Source organism: Ovis aries, chromosome 2 (assembly GCF_016772045.2).
Source record: "Ovis aries strain OAR_USU_Benz2616 breed Rambouillet chromosome 2, ARS-UI_Ramb_v3.0, whole genome shotgun sequence".
In the NCBI taxonomy this organism is placed as follows: domain Eukaryota; kingdom Metazoa; phylum Chordata; class Mammalia; order Artiodactyla; family Bovidae; genus Ovis; species Ovis aries.
Window position 1 is genome coordinate 102,451,722 of NC_056055.1, and position 19,366 is coordinate 102,471,087.

At 45.5% G+C, this 19,366-nt stretch overlaps 1 protein-coding gene and 1 long non-coding RNA gene across 30 annotated transcripts in view; one reads left to right on the forward strand and one right to left on the reverse strand.

Annotated features, from left to right (window-relative positions):
* LOC132659185 (uncharacterized) overlaps positions 1–4,789 on the forward strand; it is a 71,454-nt gene extending 66,665 nt beyond the window's left edge. Inside the window, exon 3 of the long non-coding RNA XR_009599257.1 lies at positions 4,618–4,789. This is a non-coding gene — a long non-coding RNA (uncharacterized LOC132659185). The remainder of the gene's footprint in view (positions 1–4,617) is intronic.
* The window catches only part of NUGGC (nuclear GTPase, germinal center associated), a 49,428-nt gene extending 30,496 nt beyond the window's left edge, over positions 1–18,932 (reverse strand). For 8 of the 29 annotated variants that reach the window (XM_060409561.1, XM_060409552.1, XM_042243523.1 and 5 more), the window contains exons 1-7: positions 18,789–18,932; positions 17,987–18,098; positions 10,892–10,979; positions 6,011–6,115; positions 4,687–4,795; positions 3,175–3,397; positions 2,377–2,607 (exon numbers count right to left, since the gene is read on the reverse strand). In XM_060409561.1, coding sequence (XP_060265544.1) covers positions 2,377–2,607; positions 3,175–3,397; positions 4,687–4,795; positions 6,011–6,115; positions 10,892–10,934 — 711 coding nt within the window. In that variant the 5' untranslated portion in view covers positions 10,935–10,979; positions 17,987–18,098; positions 18,789–18,932. Of the gene's footprint in view, positions 1–2,376; positions 2,608–3,174; positions 3,398–4,686; positions 4,796–6,010; positions 6,116–10,891; positions 10,980–11,077; positions 11,151–12,496; positions 12,747–16,296; positions 16,450–17,986; positions 18,099–18,788 lie in introns of those variants that run through there. The other 21 variants (XM_060409554.1, XM_060409550.1, XM_060409559.1 and 18 more) reach the window with 5 other exon arrangements.
* Positions 18,933–19,366: the final 434 nt, after the last annotated feature.

Sequence of the window (19,366 nt, forward strand, 5' to 3'; positions counted from 1 at the left end):
TGAATTTGTGCCCTCACTCCTGGAGATGCTGATTCCATTCATCTTGTTTCAAATGGGTGAATTAGTCATGCTGGGAAGGAATATTTCTAAGTGCAGAGTAGTAAGGAAATGAATATTACCTTGACACCTTGGTGTAGGTTGTATGTGTTCAGATAAAGTAACCAGTTTTGCCGTCATTGTGTTTCTTTGGACCTGCTCTGTCTGTATTTTGGATATTAGGGAGATAATTAAAGTTTGGGGGGGGGGGCGTTGTCCTTTTTTAATTTTACTGAAGTATAGTTGGTTTACAATGCTGTGTTTGGTTTCTACTAGTGACTCAGTCATACATGTATGTACTGTTTACCATATTCTTTCCCACTGTGGCTCCTCACAGGATATTGACTATAGTGCCCTGTGCTACACAGGAGGACATGGTTGCTTACCCATTAATTAGTTTTAATTATGGGCATCCCTGGTGGCTCAGAAGGTAAAGAATGGCCCGCAATGCAGGAGACCTGGGTTTGATCCCTCCCTGGATTGGGAAGATCCCCTGGAGAAGGGAATGGCAACCCACTCCAGTATTCTTGCCTGGAGAATCCCATGGGCAGAGGAGCCTGGCAGGCTGTTGTCCATGGGGCCGCAAAGAGTTGGACATGATTGAGTGACTCTCCATTTAAACATAAGAAAGGGGCTACTAACCTTTGTTTGATTTTCTAGATATATAAAAGTTAAGTGCCTTGAAAAGTTGAAGTCATTTGACATCTAAGTATGTCTGGTCAAGTAGTTCAAATTTTTTGAGAGAAACAAATATTCTAAATTTGAACTCTAAGGCTAAGGAATGTTGATTAATTGTATAAGTAGTATTAACTTTTAAAGGAGGCCTTTCTATATTAAACTTAGGAGATAATTGGACATTAAGTTTTAGAACTGGTGTAAGTAATTGTTGTTACTTTATATAGAAAGCATCAGATTTACAAATAGAATAACAATATTTTAAAGGTGAATTTTAAGATGCAAGAAAAACTAGGTTTTTTTAGTATGCAACGTAAGTAAATTGCATATTAGTTCCACATGTCTTTTGGTTTAATTTAAAATTGAATTTTAATTTTTTAAAAAACATGTTGATCATAAAAGTGAGGAGAGCCTGGTTCTACTAGTTGCTTATCTAATATCCACCCTGCCCTTCAGCCATGCCAGTGGCATCCTGACTGTCTGTATATTTGGGAAAGCAGTGGGTTGAGACTGGTCTCAGCCAACCACAAGTCAGCTTCTTGTTTCCCAAGACTCCCTTTCAGCTCAGAAAACCCACATGGCTCAGTACTGACCAAGAAAATCTACATGGAAATTTGTTGGGTGTGTTTCTAGGAACGCTTTTACTTCCCAATGAAAGAGGAGACGTGGTTGGTACTCCCTGTTTAGCCATTTGTCCCTTCCATGAAGCTAGCTGCGAAGGTCAGCCCTTCAGTAGCCATTGTGTGACAATGAGGCAACTGGATGTAGACGGTCAAGGGACCAGAGGTCTGTTGATCTTGACGTCGTTGAGCCGCTGAACCAACCCACAAACCCAACTGCCCCCAGACTTCTTATGTGAGAAAATGGATAAATCCCAATTTGTTTAAGCTGTTATAAACTTGGGTGTTTTTTTTTAATTATTTGCTGCAATGCACATCCTTAATTAATCCTCAAGTAACTATAAACAGTCTTTCCTGTGCACAAAAGCTCCCCCCTCAGACACAAAAAATTGACTGCAAATTAAAATTCCTGGCTACTTCTGATTTTGGTACCAACTTATTTCCAATAAAACATTGCGCCTTGGGACTTCCCTGCTAGTCCGGTGGCTAAGACCCTGCGCTCCCAGTACAGGGGGCCTGAGTTTAATCCCTTTTCAGGGAGCTAGATCCCACATGCAGCAACTAAAGATCCCACCTGCAGCGCTGAAGATCAAAGATCTTGTGTGCTGCAACTAAAACCCAGTGCAGCCAAATAAAAGAGTAAATAAAAATATTTTTTAAAAGCGGAGGTGGGGGGTGTCCTTGGTGGCTCAGTGATAAAGAGTCACCTGCCAGTGCGGGAGCTCTGGGTTCAGTCCCCGATCCGGGAAGATATGCCGCACGCCTCAGGACTAAGCCTGAGTGCCACAACTGTTGAGTCTGTGCTCTGCAGCAGGAGAGGCCGCCACAGTGAGAAGCCTGAGCACCACGCCTGGAGAGTGGCCCCCGCCTGCCACAGCTGGAGAAAAGCCCGCACAGCAGCGAAGACCAGCACTGCCAAAACTAAGGAAATAAATAAAAATGAAAAGAGAGAGAGAGAACCTGTGCCTTGCACAAATCCCCTAAATGGATTCAGTTGTTACCTTTGAGGCTCATGATAATATCAAGAGAAACATTTTGAAGCTACCTCTTCTGCCTTGAGGGAGATGACTCTGGAGGTGGGAATCTTTCCTCTGGGCTTGGCCCTTAGTAACTCCTCGTAGCTCTTTCCTTCCGCTCCATTTCCATAAAACATCTGCAGCTTCCAAACAGCTTCCTCCGCCGCGTCGCCCCTGTCCCACGCGTCCTCCTCTTCTCCGCCCAGCCCCTCCGTCCTGTGCAGGAGTGTGGTCAGGTTCTTCAGCTCCTCCTTCCACTCCTGCCAAGACAGAGTGGGGCCAAGCCCACCCCCTCACCATGACACAGATTCAGCAGACATTGACAAAGTCCACTGAGCCTGTTGGGGGGCAGGGGGACTCCAGGAAATCTAAGATCATCTAATCCAGGCAGGTATCATCCAACCCAACCCGCTTATTTGGTCAGTGAGGAAACAGGAACCCAAAGAGGAAAACGTCTTGCCCAAAGTCCCATAACCACCGAGGCAGCACCCAAGCTAGAGCCCCCATCCCGTTCTTCTGGACTTCCTCATTGTGTATGGCCTATGTTCTTTTCGTTTAACAAAGATGTGAGCTATGTTGACAAGGAATATAATGTGAATCTGTAAGAGAGAAAGAAGGAAAGGAAGAAAAGGAAGAGGGAAGACAGAGCAGGAAGGGAGAAGAAAGGATGGAGAGAGAGGAAAAGAGGGAGAATGGGAAGGAAGCAAGGCGGGGGAGGGAGAGGGGGTGAAGGAAGGACGGGGTGGAGGAAAGAGGCAGAAAGGAGGAAGAGAGAGAGAGAACAGGGAGGGAGAGGAGAAGGAAGGAGGGAGGGAGGCAGCTCTTACCTGGTCGGAGAGAAGGTGGATTTTGGCCTCATACTGCTCACAGCAGCCTGAGCTCACTTGCACGATACAGGACGTGCATATACTTTCTCCCGACACAGGTAGGAACATGGCTTGCCGAATGATGGCATTGATCAGGGAGCTCTTCCCGGCCCCAGTGCTTCCAAATAATCCAATGTAGATGGGGTCCAATGATGGTTTTTCAATCAAGGCAAGAAGCCTGTTTCTAGATCAGTTTTAAAATGCTCATTGTCAAGGTCATCAAAGCAAGGTTGGGAGTCCATACAGCAAACAATCCTGGTCAAGTCACCCCATCTTTCTGAGCCCTCTCTGCAGTCTCTTTGGTCAAAGGAGAATATTCAGCCCTGTTTACTATACAGAGTTGTCCGGAGGACCAAATGAGATAATGCAAAAAGGGATTTCCCTAATTGGGTGGTTAAGAATCCACCTTCCAATGCGGGGGGTGTGGGCTGGATCCCTGGTCTGGTCGGGGAACCCAGTCCCCACATGCTCAGGGGCAACGGAGCCTGCGTGGCGCAACTAGAGAAACATATGTGCTGCAACTAGAGAAGCCTGCGTGCCACGACCAGGGGCCCTTGTGCTGCAACCAAGACTCAGCACAGAAAAAAAACCTTTTATTCAAAAAAAAGAACATGCAAAAATATTTGGCAATGATAATTCTTCCAGGTAGCACAATAGTAAAAAATCCGCCTGCCGGTGGGAGAGAGGCAAGAGACATGGGTTCAATCCCTGGGTCGGGAAGATCCCCTTGAGTTGAAAATGGCAACCCACTCCAGGATTCTTGCCTGGGATATCCCATGGAGAGAGGAGCCTGGCGGGCTACAGCCCAGGTGCCACAACAAAGAGAAGGACATGATTGAGCACACAAGAAGAAGAGATGATAATTCTACACAAACTACGATGTCTGTATAGATGTGACCTTGTTTATGTTCCATGAAAATTACACAGTCTTGATCTTAGACATGAACTTTATACAGTGGTGGGAAGTATTATTAGGAGCAACCCTGAGGGTCTTACAGGGCAGGAGATGTAGCCTTAACCCCACTTAAATCTTTCAAGGCAGCTGGACATGACCTTCGACAGCACAGGCTCAGCGTCCCACAGCCTGGGCTAGATTCCACCCCTTTAACTCATCAGCAGTGTGACTTTGGTCGATGTCTTGGACTCTTTGAGCCTCAATTTTGGGAAAATGAGTGATAATCATGGCTTCTACTTTGTTAGGAGTTTTGGGACAGTTAAATGGAATCTGGTGTATGAATGTAAAGCACTTTCACTTTCCGTTTCCAAAATCTTTAGCAGATTACCTAGCAACGGGGACAGCGCAGTGTGGCAACTACCAGTGTTAACAGAAATGGCCCGTAGCAACAGAACTTTCTGGCTTTCTTTGCTTAGTTCCTAACCAGAAATTCCCTTTTATTATTGCAGAAAAGCATCTACCACCACCTAAGGAAAGACATCCAAGGAAGATCTGACGGTAGCTGATGCCAGACTCACATGAGGTACTTGACGCTGTTGGGGATGCTGTCATCCAGGAACACAGACTGAATAAGTTTCTGGTAAGTGTTGCTCAAAACTCTTCTGGTCCGAGACTCCAGTTTTTCATCTGGAATCAACACAGATGTATTAGCAGGGATGTAATACATTCCCTGGTCACTCAGACAATAAAGAATCCACCTGCAATGCGGGAGGCCTGGGTTCGACCCCTGGGTCAGGAAGATGCCCTGGAGGAGAGGGCATGGCAACCCACTCTTCTTGCCTGGAGAATCCCCATGGACAGAGGAGCCTGGTGCACTGCAGTCCATGGGGTCGCAAAGAGTCGGACGCGACTGAATGATCAAGCATATTAATACCTGGCAGGGATCAAGCACTTGGCCCGCACAGGGCGAATCTGCTTAATACGGCAGAAAAGGTGGGGGTGGGGGATGAAATGAAAAGCCAGTTAAACGAAAGAGCAAGTTATCTGATGGGAGAGGTCACAGATCGTGGGAGAGAGCAATCAGTGATGACGAGAGCCCCCCAAGGAGCCAGGCAGCTCTGAAGCACAAGGTGACACAAGTCAGCGTCCACTTCACCATGGGCTACGGCCCCTCTGCAGTCTTCTCTCCTGTGGTCATAAATAGAAGAAAACTGCAAGGACATCCTATGCAGAAAGAAAGAAAGTGAAGTCACTCAGTCGTGTCCGACTCTTTGCAGCCCCATGGACTGTAGCCTATCAGGCTCCTCCGTCCATGGGATTTTCCAGGCAAGAGTGTTGGAGTGCCATTTCCTTCTCCAGGGGACCTTCCCGACCCAGGAATCGAACCCGGGTCTCCCATATTGCAGGCAGACGCTTTACCATCTGAGCCACCAGGGAAGCCCAGGACATCCTATAAATAACCACAAAGGCACCAAACCAATCATTTTCACAGTGTTAATCAGGAAGAGATTATTTTTGTAACAAGCCTTCTATCCAGATCTTAAGAGATAAACTGTCAGATCACAGTATCTCTGCAGAGACTAGGAGGCCTCCTTTTTTTAAATAAAGTATTTATTTATTTGGCTCTAGCTGCGGCATGCAAACTCTTGGTTGCAGTATGTGGGATCTAGTTCCCCGACCAAGGCTCAAACCTGGGCCCTCTGCACTGGGAGCTCAGAATCTTAACCATTGGACCACCAGGGAAGTCCCGAGGCCTCCTTTAATGGGATCAAGATCATTCAAAGATGTTCCACCCTGCTTCTGCTTCTCCAAGTACCCTTCTCTCCTTTTGAGGATGTTAACACATCTGGGAAAGAACAGAGCTGCATTAAACGAGCGATAGAGCATTTTCAGGACACTCACATTCCTTGAGGGCGCTTTGTTCCACAGAGGGAAATGCTCGAAACCTCTGGTCTCGATCAGATCGTCTTCTTTTTCTCATTGGTTCTTTAAATATATCATCATCCACTAGAGATAAACAGAAGTTACATAAAATTATAGGTCTAGAGGGCATAGTGTACCATAGACCAAAAACATAGTCCACTTATATGCAGATTTTCGACTGTGAAGGGGGGTCGTCACTCTCATCCCTGTGTTGTTCAGGGGTCACTATTTTTGCCTGACTTCTACCGATAAACAAACCCCAAGAGGCTAGAAGGATCCCTGCCAGCCCTGGTTGTTTGTGAGCTCATTTCAGAAGCAGCCCTGTTGGGTCATTCCAGTCTGATTCCCAATTCCCAGAGTCCCAGGACTTTGCATCTAGTTCCAAAATGCAGCCCAACCTATCTCCCCAGAAGATAAGTCAAGATGACATGAAAAGTTCCTGTTTGCGAATCCTGGGAAGCCAAGATGGCTGGATATTCTTCACCAAGTGCCGAAAATATAGAGGGAAGCCTGAGATGGCTCAGTGTGGGGTGGAGAAAGGCCTCAGGGAGATCTTTGCAACCCGGGAAATTGATCAGGAGCAGAATGAGAGAACAGAATGGGCCATGTGACCAAAGCAAATTCCTTCTTCTCCCCGAGCCTCAATTTCTTCTTCTGTACAATGAGTCAGTTGACAAAAACAGAAAGAATACAAGAGCAGTGGAGGGTGCCCTCCAAGTGGATGTCCCTCAGAGATTAAATTGGGGGATGAGGCTTTTTCCTCCTTCCTCCCTCAAAGATGTTAGTAGCTGCTTCCTTACATAGGCAAGGAAAAAATTTGCCAAGAAGCAAATCTTTGTAGTCCTGCAGAGGTTGAATTGCTTCAGTGGTTTCTGTTGGTTACAAAGTGAAGGACTGGGAGGTTCCTTAATCCTCAGGAAAGGGTTTAACTGAAAACCAAAACTGTGTTTAGATGGTTTGTTTTTTTTTTAATTGTGCTGGGTCTTGGTTACATGTTTATTCTTTAAGCTATAATAATTAAATATGAAATATAAGGAAATACTGAGCACCCTTGCAACATAGTTAAATCTACATTAAAATCATATGTAGTATTTGAACTTTTTAAAAAAAAAGAATTCATTTGGCTGCGTTGGGTCCTTGTTGCGGCATGCGGGATCTTTCATTGTGGTCCTCAGGCTCAGTAGATCCAGCACGTAGTCTTAATTGCCCCACGGCATGTTGGAACTTGGTTCCCCAAGCAGGAGTCAGATCCACGTCCTATGCCTTGGAAGGTGGATTCTTAATCACTGGCCCACCAGAGAAGTCCCTGGATGGGTTTTAGAAAACATCCCCCTGGCAGGATTCACCTGGTGAGAAAGGGACAGTAGTGGGGGGTCTTTGGGGTCAAGACCGTTGGAAATGGCCTAATCCAGCACTCCTGGGGGTGGTATAAACCTTAGGCAAATGGCCGTGAGGTGACCTGGAAAAACAGTTGACCCCAGGAGTCATAACTCTCTAAGCTCATATAAAGGCATGAGGCCCCCAAACGGAGCGTGACACTGGGAGGTCATCTTCCCTCAAGAACCACAGAAAGCGTGCCTCACTCAGGGACCCAGGATGGCGACCTGAGCAGAAGGCCCAGCCTCCCGCACCGGGCTCCAGGCCTGAGTCTCCCAGACAGCTCAGGCAGCCTCAGTCTGGCATCTTCCTGCACAAATTCCACAGCGTTCTGGAGCCAGCTCACACCCCAGAGTACTGCAGCGCAGGGTGAGCTGTCTGCCAAGGCCTGAATCTTGGCCCCTCCTGCTCACGCAGTGACAGGGAGTTGAAAGAGCTTGTCCGTAGACCCTTCTATCTCAGACATTCTAACCTTGCAAGTATGCTCCACGCAAAGAATTTATCCTGGCTCAGTTTAAGGATTGCCTTAGAACTAAACACCAAGTGGTTGCTGGCTCGATGGCTAGAGCTAGAGAGAAAGGGGCAGAGAAGAAGAAAAATATATGCCCTAGCTAGGGAGTTTGGGCTGGACAGGTACACACTGCTGAATTTAAAATGCATCACAAGGATCTACTGTACAGCACAAGGAACTCTGCTCAATGCTCTGTGATGGCCTTAAGGGAAGGAAATCTTAAAAGAGGGGGTATATGTACACGTATGGCTGATTCTCTTTGCTATACGGTAGAAACTAACTCATATCGTAAAGCAATACACTCCAATAAAATTTTTTTTAATGGATAACTAATAGGAACCTACTGTATAGCACAGGGAAGTCTGATCAATACTCGGTAACAACCTAAACGGGAAAAAAATTTGGAAAAGGACATGTGTGTAGGCACGACTGAATCTCCTTGTTATATACCTGAAACAATCACAACGTTTTTAATCAACTATACTCCATATAAAATTTAAAGCTTTTTTAAAATGGAAGCAGTTAAAGTTTTCTGAAGTCCCCAAAGTATTTGATTAGAATAAGCAAATATCGATATCTAACTTCAGTAATTTAGCTTAAGTAAGGAAATCCACTGTGGGTTAAACTTTAGATTTTTGATATTGATAACAAGGAGGTGACAGAATCACGGGATTTATGAGCTGGAAAGCAATGTACAATATGTATGGCTTCAGATGGAGAGAAATCAAGGGACTTGTCGTATGGGCGCAGAGCTAGCGAATGATACAGCAGTAACTAGAAGCCAAGAATGGACACCACAAGTCCAGTGGTTTTTGAGGCACAATTACAGTCTTATTACTTTTAATTATTATCTATTATGGTTTAATATTCTGGAAGATGTTTATAATTTATTCTTCTATTTTATTCATCCCAGAGCTTAAAAAAGGAAAGCAGAGTTTTAAATATGTTATGATTAAAGCTATCAAGTGAAATCCTAGAAAATCTACCAAAAAGTTTTACTAAAATAAAGCAGATAATTTTTAACTACTAAAAAAATAACTACTCCAGCCGCTAGGCCAGTAGCTTGCTGAAGAACACTTTAGAACATATTATAAACAGTGTCTTGGAATTCCAGAATGTTTTCACACCTGCCTGTGGAAAGAGTAAAAGGATGGAGGGCCTTGATCTTGACCCTGGAACTCAGGAACTCTTTTGTTTAAACAATGTTTGCAGAGGATCTTAGCCACAAGCATAAAAGAGTCTTAGTACAGCCTTTATCAGCCTTATCCTTGGTACAGTCTTATCCTGGCCTTTATTTCAACTTTGTAAGGAGTGGCAATTAGTCTGATCAAAGCTTGAAAACTTATTTCTCAACTAAAGCAAACACTGAGAAGTCAGGTAAAACAGCACGGTTTTATACTTTGCCTTTAATATCTAAAATGAAAAAAACAGGTGGAAGGGAGAAAGTAGTTCATCTGGGATTTAAAACACTTAATAGTAGTACATGCATGGTGAGTCGCTTCAGTGGTGTCCAACTCTCTGTGACCTACAGACTGTAGCCCACCAGGCTCCTCTGTCCATGGGATTCTCCAGGCAAGAATACTGGAGTGGGTTGCCATGCCCTCCTCCAAGGGATCTTCCCGACCGGTTTCATACTAAATTGTAACCAGAATGAATGGGTGTGAACCGGCCATTCCTCTTATCTTCCCTGCAATTGTTCAGGCACTCTCTTCCCTTTTCCAGTATATTACACTGATTTATTGGCAACCCACTCCAATATTCTTGCCTGGGAAATCCCATGGATAGAGGAGCCTAGCAGGCTACAGTCCATGGGGTCACAAAATAGTCAGACAGAACTTATGGACTAGACAACATTGGAGCAAAGGGCAGAGGGCTGGGTGGGGCCGTCCCAAGAAGTCTACCCAGTCTCTGCTGCTATTGCTCCTTGCTGCCACAAGGTGTCGCTTTTGACAACCATCTCAGTATAGGCGCTTTGATCAGATCCTTGAGGGAACCTGCCACAGATTTTCCCAGCAGGATGCCCCACACCTTCAGGACTAACCTCTCCCAAGGGGGCCCTAAAGTTGCAATTCCCTCAGTTTGCTTGCCCAGCCATGTCTCAGATGCCAGCACTACCCCCCACTGACCCTTGCTGCTAAGGGAATTCATCCCCAGGGGTAAGAAAATCTTTCCTCTTCAGTTCTCAAAACACAAAGGGTGTGATACACCCCAGGGGTTACTTCGCTGCATCTTCCCAGGGGAGGTTCCCTCCTTGTCTCTGGGGATCCTCCACCCAGCCTTCTAGGAAGGGAGGCCACCCTCAGGGACTCCAGTGTGGTTCACCCTGCAGCTCACCTTCAGAAAGCACGCAAAATGATTCCGGGGGCTTACCTTCTCCATTCTGAGAGCAGGCTGCCCTCGGAAAATCCAAGATGGTTTCCTGGAACCTTCTTTTATTTATTTATTTTTGAATTTTATTTATTTGAACTTTTAAAGGATGGTGGGGGGGGGCACAAGTTGAATTTCTGGTCAGATAACCCACTAGATTATTAATAGGCTCTTTTAGTTGTTATTGAAATAATTGATATTCATCCACTGTTAAAATATGTTGTGAGAAAGCAGCTTCTCAATAAAGAGCAGCGAAAAATGACGATAGTTTAATACGGTCCCAACCCCTTTGCCCTTGGTTATAATGGCAAATAGTTATTGCTCAGGGCTTCTCCAATGGCATAGTGGTAAAGAATCCGCCTGCAGTGCAGGAGATGCGATTTGGACCGATCCTTGGGTCAGGAAGATCCTCTGGAGGTGGAAATGACAACCCACTCCAGTATTCCTGCCTGGGAAATCCCATGGACAGAGGAGCCTGGTGGGTTACAGTCCATGGGGTCACAAAGAGTTGGACATGACTGAAGCGACTTGGCACACACACACTTATATATATAATGGTAAATAGTTCTTGCTCACTTCATCAGGAGATAGTGAAGGGATGTTACCTGGATGTAGCTCCCGAACCAGAAAATCTTCAGTTTCTGCCATTTCCTGTTATGTAACCGCCTACCTTTGACCACTTAGAGCATCAGCCTGAAAAATACAAAGTACAGGGTTGGGGTAGAGGGGAGTAGATGGCAGAAAGTATAAATACAAAACAAAAACTAAAAAGAACATGTAATTTTGCTTACGCTTTTTCTCCCCAATTAGATTCCAAGCTTCTAAAGGGCAGTGGCTATTCTATCTTATCTTTGAATCCTTTATAACAGCTGTCCACTGTGAGCTGGTTTAAATATGGCGAAAGTCCATGTTTGACTATTGATTTTCAGCAATAGTTGAATCCATAGAATTTTTTTTTTTGAGCAAAAGAAATGACTATTTATTGCTAATGGTGCTAAATAATACCACTGTTGGAAGACTGTTTGTCAATTTGGTACAGTACTGAACATACTCAGCATTAATCTGGCAGTCACGAATACGGTATTTATACCAAAGAGTTGACAGCTGTGTCCACACAAAAAACTACACATGAATGTATATAGCAGATTTTTAAAATAAATTCTTGGAATTTATTTTTTTCGTTGTTAATTTTTATTGGAGTTTCGTTGCTTTACAATGCTGTTAGTTCTACTGCACAGCAAAATGGTTCAGCCAGACATACACATATATCCCCACCGTTTTTTATCCATTGACTTTTCAACTGAAATGACCTGAGATCTTGAAGGCAGCTCAGTCTGAAAAGACAATAATCCTCTAAGGACCAGAGAGCCTTGAAGGTGAAGGTATACAGCTTTGCTGTTTTGGGAGACATCAGCGCCCCCGTGAGGTAAGCCCGGAACCCCTGGGCCACAGTGACCCTGAGCCCCAGCGGGTCTCAGCAAGTATCCGGGGAGATGGGTGGAACATTTGATATTCCTGGGGTCCCCTGGAGTTGCTCTGGAGGATGCTGAGCGGGGAAGAAGAGATGCAATAGCTGTTCAGTTCTCTGGGCCTTCCTCACCACCCACCCAGCACTGCAATCAGGGAGACACCCCGATTGGGGGTTATGTCAGCTCTGCCTCATGGGGCATCTGTGGGGGTGGGGGAGGCACCTCCAAAAAAAGAAGTATTGGATCCAACCTGTCTCCAGTCCTGGGAGACGGACTGAACACAGAGGGAGAACTGGATCCACAAAGCCTCAGAAGAGCGGGTGCTGATGCCCTGGAGGGTTTCTGTCTCCACAGATCAGGGAGGCTCAGGGGCACACAAGGCGGGGCACCCCACGTGCTTCCTCTCCATTTCTGATGCTGCTGATTGGACTACTCAGCTGCATAATTCAAAAGCAGAGAGTCACCGGCCTTTCTGAAATATGCAAAAGCTCAACTGCCCTGTCAACCCCCAGTAGACACACGGCCGTTAGTTAGGGAGACTGTGCTTCGTTTACCTATCACTCCCAAACGGAAATCGCAGCGCCTCAGTCAAAAGAGCCACTTACTCTTAGTTCAGCTCATGGGCATCAACAGAACTAACGGTTTCTGTTCCTGGTGGGTGTTGGTGAATGTGGTGTGAACTCTGCTACGTACACGTCCCTGAGCCTTTGCTAGGAGGTTCCTCATCTCTCCATTCCTCACCTGGGCTCAGACCACCCCAGACTCCTTACAGTCCTCCAAGGCGGGGGAGTCAAGAAGAAACGTGCTCGCCTCTTCTTCCTGGAGAATTCCTACTCTTTCTTCAGCATCTCGTTTGCGCATTTCCTCTGTGCAGCTGTGTCCTGGTTCCCATTCATTCCCCTCTTGTGCCACCGCTGGTCCGAGCACACCTGAATTGTACGCTTGTGATTCTTTCCTTATGTCTGAGCTATGCGAGGTCAAGGCTGCATTTGTTTCAACGTTGTAGTTCTATCGTGAAAGGCAATGATCAATCATAGTGCTGAGTTAATTAATTACAGTGGCTGGGAAGCTTTTGATGAGATTCTGCTGCCAAGGGTGTTTAAACACTGAATCTGTTTTTAAATATTTGTGTATTTGGCTGCATGGGGTCTTTGTTGAAGCTGCAGAGCTTCATTTGCGTCATGTGGAAGTTTCTGTTGCAGCGCACAAATTCTCTAGTTGGGGTGCTCAGGCTTAGCTCCTCCACGGCACGAGGGATCTTGGTTCCCCAACCAAGTGTCAAACTCATGTCCCCTGCATTGCAAGGCAAATTCGTAACCACTGGACCACCAGGGAAGCCACTCAAATTCGTTTTTGTTAGGACTGCTCCGTAGGAACTGGGAATGTTTAGCTTGAGGGAAGGAAGACATGGGCTGAAGCAGAAGGTGTGGAGAGGACTTTGTGTGGTCTTCAAATACTTAAGCTTAGAGTTGAATATAACAGTGAGATAATGCCTGTTTCCAGTGGTGCCAAGAAGGAACAACTAGATCCACTAGGTGGAAAGTATAAGAAAGGACATTTTTGCTGAACATTTCTCTTGTATTCAGTGTTGTCCAAAATGGAATGAGCTCCCTTAGTAATGAATTTTCTGCTCCTAGAAGTGTCTAAATCTTCACTGTTATGATCACCTAATAACAGCATTGAACTAGACGGGCTTTAAGGCTTCTTCAGATCCCAAGACACTGTGTTCTTGCTTGAAGTGTTCATCAGTAAAGCTGGTGGTGGGAGGGCTCTACAAGGTTACTAAAATTCATGAGAGTTTCCTGGTTGGAAATGCTAAGCCTCGGCAAAACCTAGGCAAGTTAGAGGGAAAAATATGATAGTGCCTAACAATAGCTTCAGAGAAGGCAATGGCACCTCACTCCAGCACTCTTGCCTTGAAAATCCCATGGACGGAGGAGCCTGGTGGGCTGCAGTCTAGGGGGTCGCTAAGAGTCAGACACGACTGAGTGACTTCCCTTTCACTTTTCACTTTCATGCATTGGAGAAGGAAATGGCAACCCACTCTAGTGTTCTTGCCTGGAGAATCCCAGGGACGGGGGAGCCTGGTGGGCTGCCATCTCTGGGGTCGCACAGAGTCGGACACGACTGAAGCGACTTAGCAGTAGCAGCAGCAGCAAACAATAGCTTTAGATGCGAAACTAGGAATTGCCCCCTGGAAAGATATCTGTTGTTTTCTGAAGATGGCAGCTCCATGAGCTATAGTCATACACACAAAATATTAAACGTCGTATCACAGTGGGCTCTGGAGACAACAAACGTACGGTCCTCCCGGGGTACAGGTCCACTGTGGACCTTCGACTGGCTGTGCTGGCCAGTGCCAGGAATAAATACGGAAGATGGATCAGGCTTCCCCACCTGCCAATGCAGGGGACATGGGTTCGATCCCTGGGTCGGGAAGATCCCCTGGAGAAGGAAATGGCAACCCACTCCAGTGTTCTTGGCTGGGAAATCCCATGGACAGAGGAGCCTGGCAGGCTGCAGTTCATGGGGTCGCAAGAGAGTCGGACACGACTGAGCAACTGAACAAACAATAACGACAGTCAAAAGGAACACAATTGATAATTCGGTGATTTCAGGTTCATTTTAAAGAGCAAAAGACCCAGAGTCCTTCCTCAAATTATGCTGGGCTCCACTTTCTCCCCAAAAGAGGCAGCAACCGTGGTGTGTTTTGTGAAAACTGTTTCTGCAGAGAAGCAGCTGAAAACGTCCACACGTATGGCTCACAGGGGCAAGGTTTTGATATGTGGTTTATTTCGCTTGTATTTCAACTGTGCGGTTAGCGTTTAAGTTTTGATTTGAGTCCTTATTTACATTCATGTGCAGAGAGCCTAAGAATAGCATCTTTTAAAAGGGACTCTGCATATTTAGCTAGATGTGGGAAGGCTGCACAGAACCAGTTTCCTGTCAAATAATTGTGACTTTTGACAGTTTTTCTTGCTTTTCTCACTCTCCCTTTCCTCTTTTTGTATTTGCTTACTGTCTTTTTCTTAAGAGAACCTAACAGAGGTGACACCAAGGCAGTTGTCACTCCTGTCCCAGAAGAGCTTCCTAGAGTGGAATGAAATAATGTTCTTTTGGAGAAGGCAATGGCACCCCACTCCAGTACTCCTGCCTGGAAAATCCCATGGACGGAGGAGCCTGGTGGGCTGCAGTCCATGGGGTTGCTAAGAGTCGTACACGACTGAGTGACTTCCCTTTCACTTTTCACTTTCATGCATTGGAGAAGGAAATGGCAACCCACTCCACTGTTCTTGCCTGGAGAATCCCAGGGACAGGGGAGCCTGGTGGGCTGCCATCTATGGGGTCGCCCAGAGTCAGACACGACTGAAGCGACTTAGCAGCAGTAGCAGCAGCAGAGCCCCTTCTACAGATGTGGACACTGAGGCCTTGAGAGGGGAAGGGACCTGTTCAAGGTCAGACAGTGAGTCCAAGTTCAGTGTTCTCATCATTCTACCATAAAACCTCTAACTGGTACTATTTAAACCATCTCTGGAGCTTCAGAGTAAGAGATGGAGAGAATGGTGAACACAAATGAGGGGTTCCCTTTAATGCACGAGGAGGCATTTGGGGAGTGCAGGCTGTTGAGTAGGGGGAGAGTGGTAGCTTGATGAAATTGGGCTTAAGGATACCAACTGAAGCTAGTGCCCTCAGAATAAAACAAGCCAGGCTGCCAGGGGCATTGTTGGGGGTGGTGGTGGTGTGTGCAATGAGGATGCGTGAATGTGTGTGTGTATGGAAGCGGGTGAGTAGTTCATTTATCTGCCTTCAGTCTGTGTCCAGAGCAGAATTTAATGTGTTTATTAAGAATTACAAACGTCTAAGTCCCTTCTCCTTTAGTCTGAATCTTGTCCCACCCTCCCTTGCTTCACATCATTAACCTCTCCCGACATGATTCTTGTTTTCATTTCATTTCCAGTCCCTGACCCCAGCCCTCCCCCTCCCTCAAGGCCGCACTAATAGGAAAAATTAAAATACTTAAATTAGCAAAGTTCCTTGAAGGGGCATTTTGATCATCAACCTTGGTTTCTTCCCCACTCTTTAATAAATGTGGGAAGTGCTCAGTACATAGTGAGCGCTGAGTAAATATGTGTTGACTGACGTGTGTCTTTTAAACATATTCTTGGATGATAAAATTAATAATGGCAGGAATTATATTCATTCGTTCAGCAAACATTTGTTAAGTGTTTACTGTGTGCCAGACACGGTTCTAGATCCTGGGGACACACGAGGAAAGAAAATGGGCAAGGTGTCTGCCCACCCGGGTTTATGTTCCAGACGGTGAGGGATGCTATGGGAAAAGTACTCAGGATTCGGAGTCAGAATGCCTGGATTTGGGGATCCTGCTCTGGTACTGCAGTGTGACACTAAACAAAGCATTTAACCTCTCTGAGTCTCAGTTTATCCACATATAAGATGAGAATAGCAAAATACTTAACGTCTGGAGTTCATTGGGAGGGCTGTTTGTGACACTGAGGCAAAGCTGGTCTGCAGACACTTACGTGCGTTCAGTCATGTCTGACTCTCTTTCAGTCCATGGACTGTAGCCCGCCAGGCTCCTCTATCCGGGTGATTTGCCAGGCAAGAGTACTGGAGTGTGTTGCCATTTACTTCTCCGGGGGATCTTTCTGACCCAAGGATTGAACCTGCGTCTCCTGCATCGACAGGCAGATTCTTTACTCCTGAGCCACCTGGGAAGCCCCACAGACGCTTATGCACCTGTACAAGTGTTATTGACTTTCAGAATATTTGGTGAAGATAGCTTAACAAGAAACCAGTACTAATATTTACCTGGGCAAAGTCAACTTTTTTTGGGGTAGGGGGACCAGATGCCACCATAACTGATAAACTGACCCCCATTCTTGTTCCCATTGACGAAGCATCTTCAGGGTTCTATGCCCTTGGTAGCGTCTTGTCCCCTCCCACAGGGAGGTAATTGAAGAATGAAATAAGAGCAAGGAGCAGATTCTTAAAAATGGAATGTTGTGGATTTATTTCCTCTCTCTCTCTCTTTTTTTAATGCTTAAATACTTTTGGTGTTGGCAGACTTTCCTAACCACTTTATTGGACATTGCACGGCTCTTCCAAACTGGGTACACTCTGAAGGGACAATTTAAACACATTAGCTTAGAAGCAAAAGTGAAACAAGGGCCATCAAACCCCCAGAGGAAAAGAGTTATGTTTTCAGCATTAATGCATCAGCTACTGTGTGCAACATTAGGAGCACGGCTGCCAGAGGTAGGTTCAGTAGACGAGGCATGACTTTTCCAGTCCTTCTCCCCCAGGTGACTAGATAAGTAAAATAAGCAGATATTTTCATTACATACTTTATCAGATTTTACGGAAATGAACTCGAATCCTTTCATATTGCTCACCCACGCTTGCCAAAGTTAATGAGGCATAAGATGACGTTAATACCAAACTCAGTATTAGTTTTGTATTGATGTATTTAATATTAATGGTGCCTGGAACACAAGTTTTCTTTGGGGAAGAAGGATTGATGACTTGCCTGAGATCACACTGTTATAAAATTCAAACTAAGCCCCAGTTCTCCAGATTTCTAGTTCATTGGCCTTTGCTGCTGCTGCTGCTGCTAAGTCGCTTCAGTCGTGTCCGACTCTGTGCAACCCCGTAGACGGCAGCCCACCAGGCTCCCCCGTCCCTGGGATTCTCCAGGCAAGAACAGTGGAGTGGGTTGCCATTTCCTTCTCCAATGCATGAAAGTGAAAAGTGAAAGGGAAGTCACTCAGTCGTGTCTGACTCTTAGCGACCCCATGGACTGCAGCTCACCAGGCTCCTCCATCCATGGGATTTTTCAGGCAAGAGTACTGGAGTGGGGTGCCATTGCCTCTCCATCACTGGCCTTTACGTAGCTGTAAAATTCACTTAAGTAAAAATCACTTTCCCTCAAGCAATAACTGACTTTAGGAAAATCACGAGAAGGAGAAAAAATGAGTCTCCCACACAGAAAAATTCCAAACAATTTCTAAAGATGCTTCACCCTGAAGGAAAGGGAACTTAATGCCCCTCTCCTTGGGCATGGGCCTCACAGAGTAACTCCCTTCCAAGGGGGACAGGATGGAAAGAAGGGGAAAAAGAGTCGCTTTACAGTAGAAAGACTTTGCAAATACTCTCTCGGCCAGGTGACCAAGGTCAACAACAACTGTCATAAATCATCTTGATGATGTGTACCTGTGATGCGACGGGATGAGAATGACCTTTAACTCTCTTATCTTCCACCCTAAACCCGCAACTCCAGTCTCATTGTGGATCCTACAGAAGAGCTGACCAGGATTCCGCAAAACTGTCAAAGTCATCAAACACAAGATCACAGCCAAGAAGAGACATGACGACTAAATGTAATATGGTGTTCTGGATAGGATTATTTAAAAAAAAACAAAAAACACCTAAAACATTTTGTTTTGGGGTATAGCCAACTGATAATGTTGTGATGGTTTCAAGTGAACAGCAAGACTCAGCCATGCATATACATGTGCCCATTCTCTCCCAAATCCCCCTCCCCTAGATAGGGTTCTAAAACAGAAAAAGACATTAGATAACAGCTAAGAAAATCTGAATAAAGGATAACCTTTAGGGTTCCCTGGTGGCTCAGACAGTAAAGAACCTGCCTGCCACTGCAGGAGACCCCAGTTCGATCCCTGGAGAAGGGAATGTGTACCCAGTCCAGTATTCTTATCTGGAGAATTCCATGGACAGAGGAGCCTGGTGGGTTACAGGCCACGGGGTCACAAAGAGTCAAACACGACTGAGCGACTAACACTTTCACTTTCTTTTCACTCTTCTTCTCGTAGTTAATACCACTACTACAAATGTTGGTTCATTAATTATAAAAAATGTATCTTTACTAATGTAAGATGAGAGAGGAAGTTGGTTGTGAATTCTATGGAAACTACCATCATCTCCATTTTTCTCTAAAGCTATTTTTTAATCAATCATAAGTTATAGCATAAATTGCATAAGAAAAACAACTTACCAGATGTCACTTTGCATGCTACAGCTCCAAGATTCCACAAAGACAGTGGCAACGTCTTTGCCTTGGTCGAGGTATGTTGAACCAGCTGGGGGAGAGAGTCCTTTGTGGCCACTGTCATAAAGCCACATTTACACAACCAGAAGTGAAACTAATTTGCCATCAGAGAGCTATTTATGACAGTCTCCGCCCTCATAAATAGACACGTACTATCTGCACCTTTCATTTAAACTTTGGTTGTATGTGAACTGGGGCACTCATATTTTTCTCTTCGCTATGCCTACACATTAATCATTTTTCCTTTCCAAATCAATTGCAGCCTCCACCCTGCAGTATCCTTTCCTTGAGGATGAGAGTTATTCTGATTGATCTGATTTAACATAAGCAGCAAGGAAAATCGCCCCAGTCCCAAGAGAGACGAAGTATCAGTTCCCCCCGTCCCCAAATAGAAGACAACTGGGAGAGGTGGATAATATGAGATGATGAAGATAAGCTGATTCTTGATACACAATCCTGAAACTCACCAAAACCAAACGATACTGGATCATGTGACTGTAGAAATGAGTGCCATACAGTTTTAA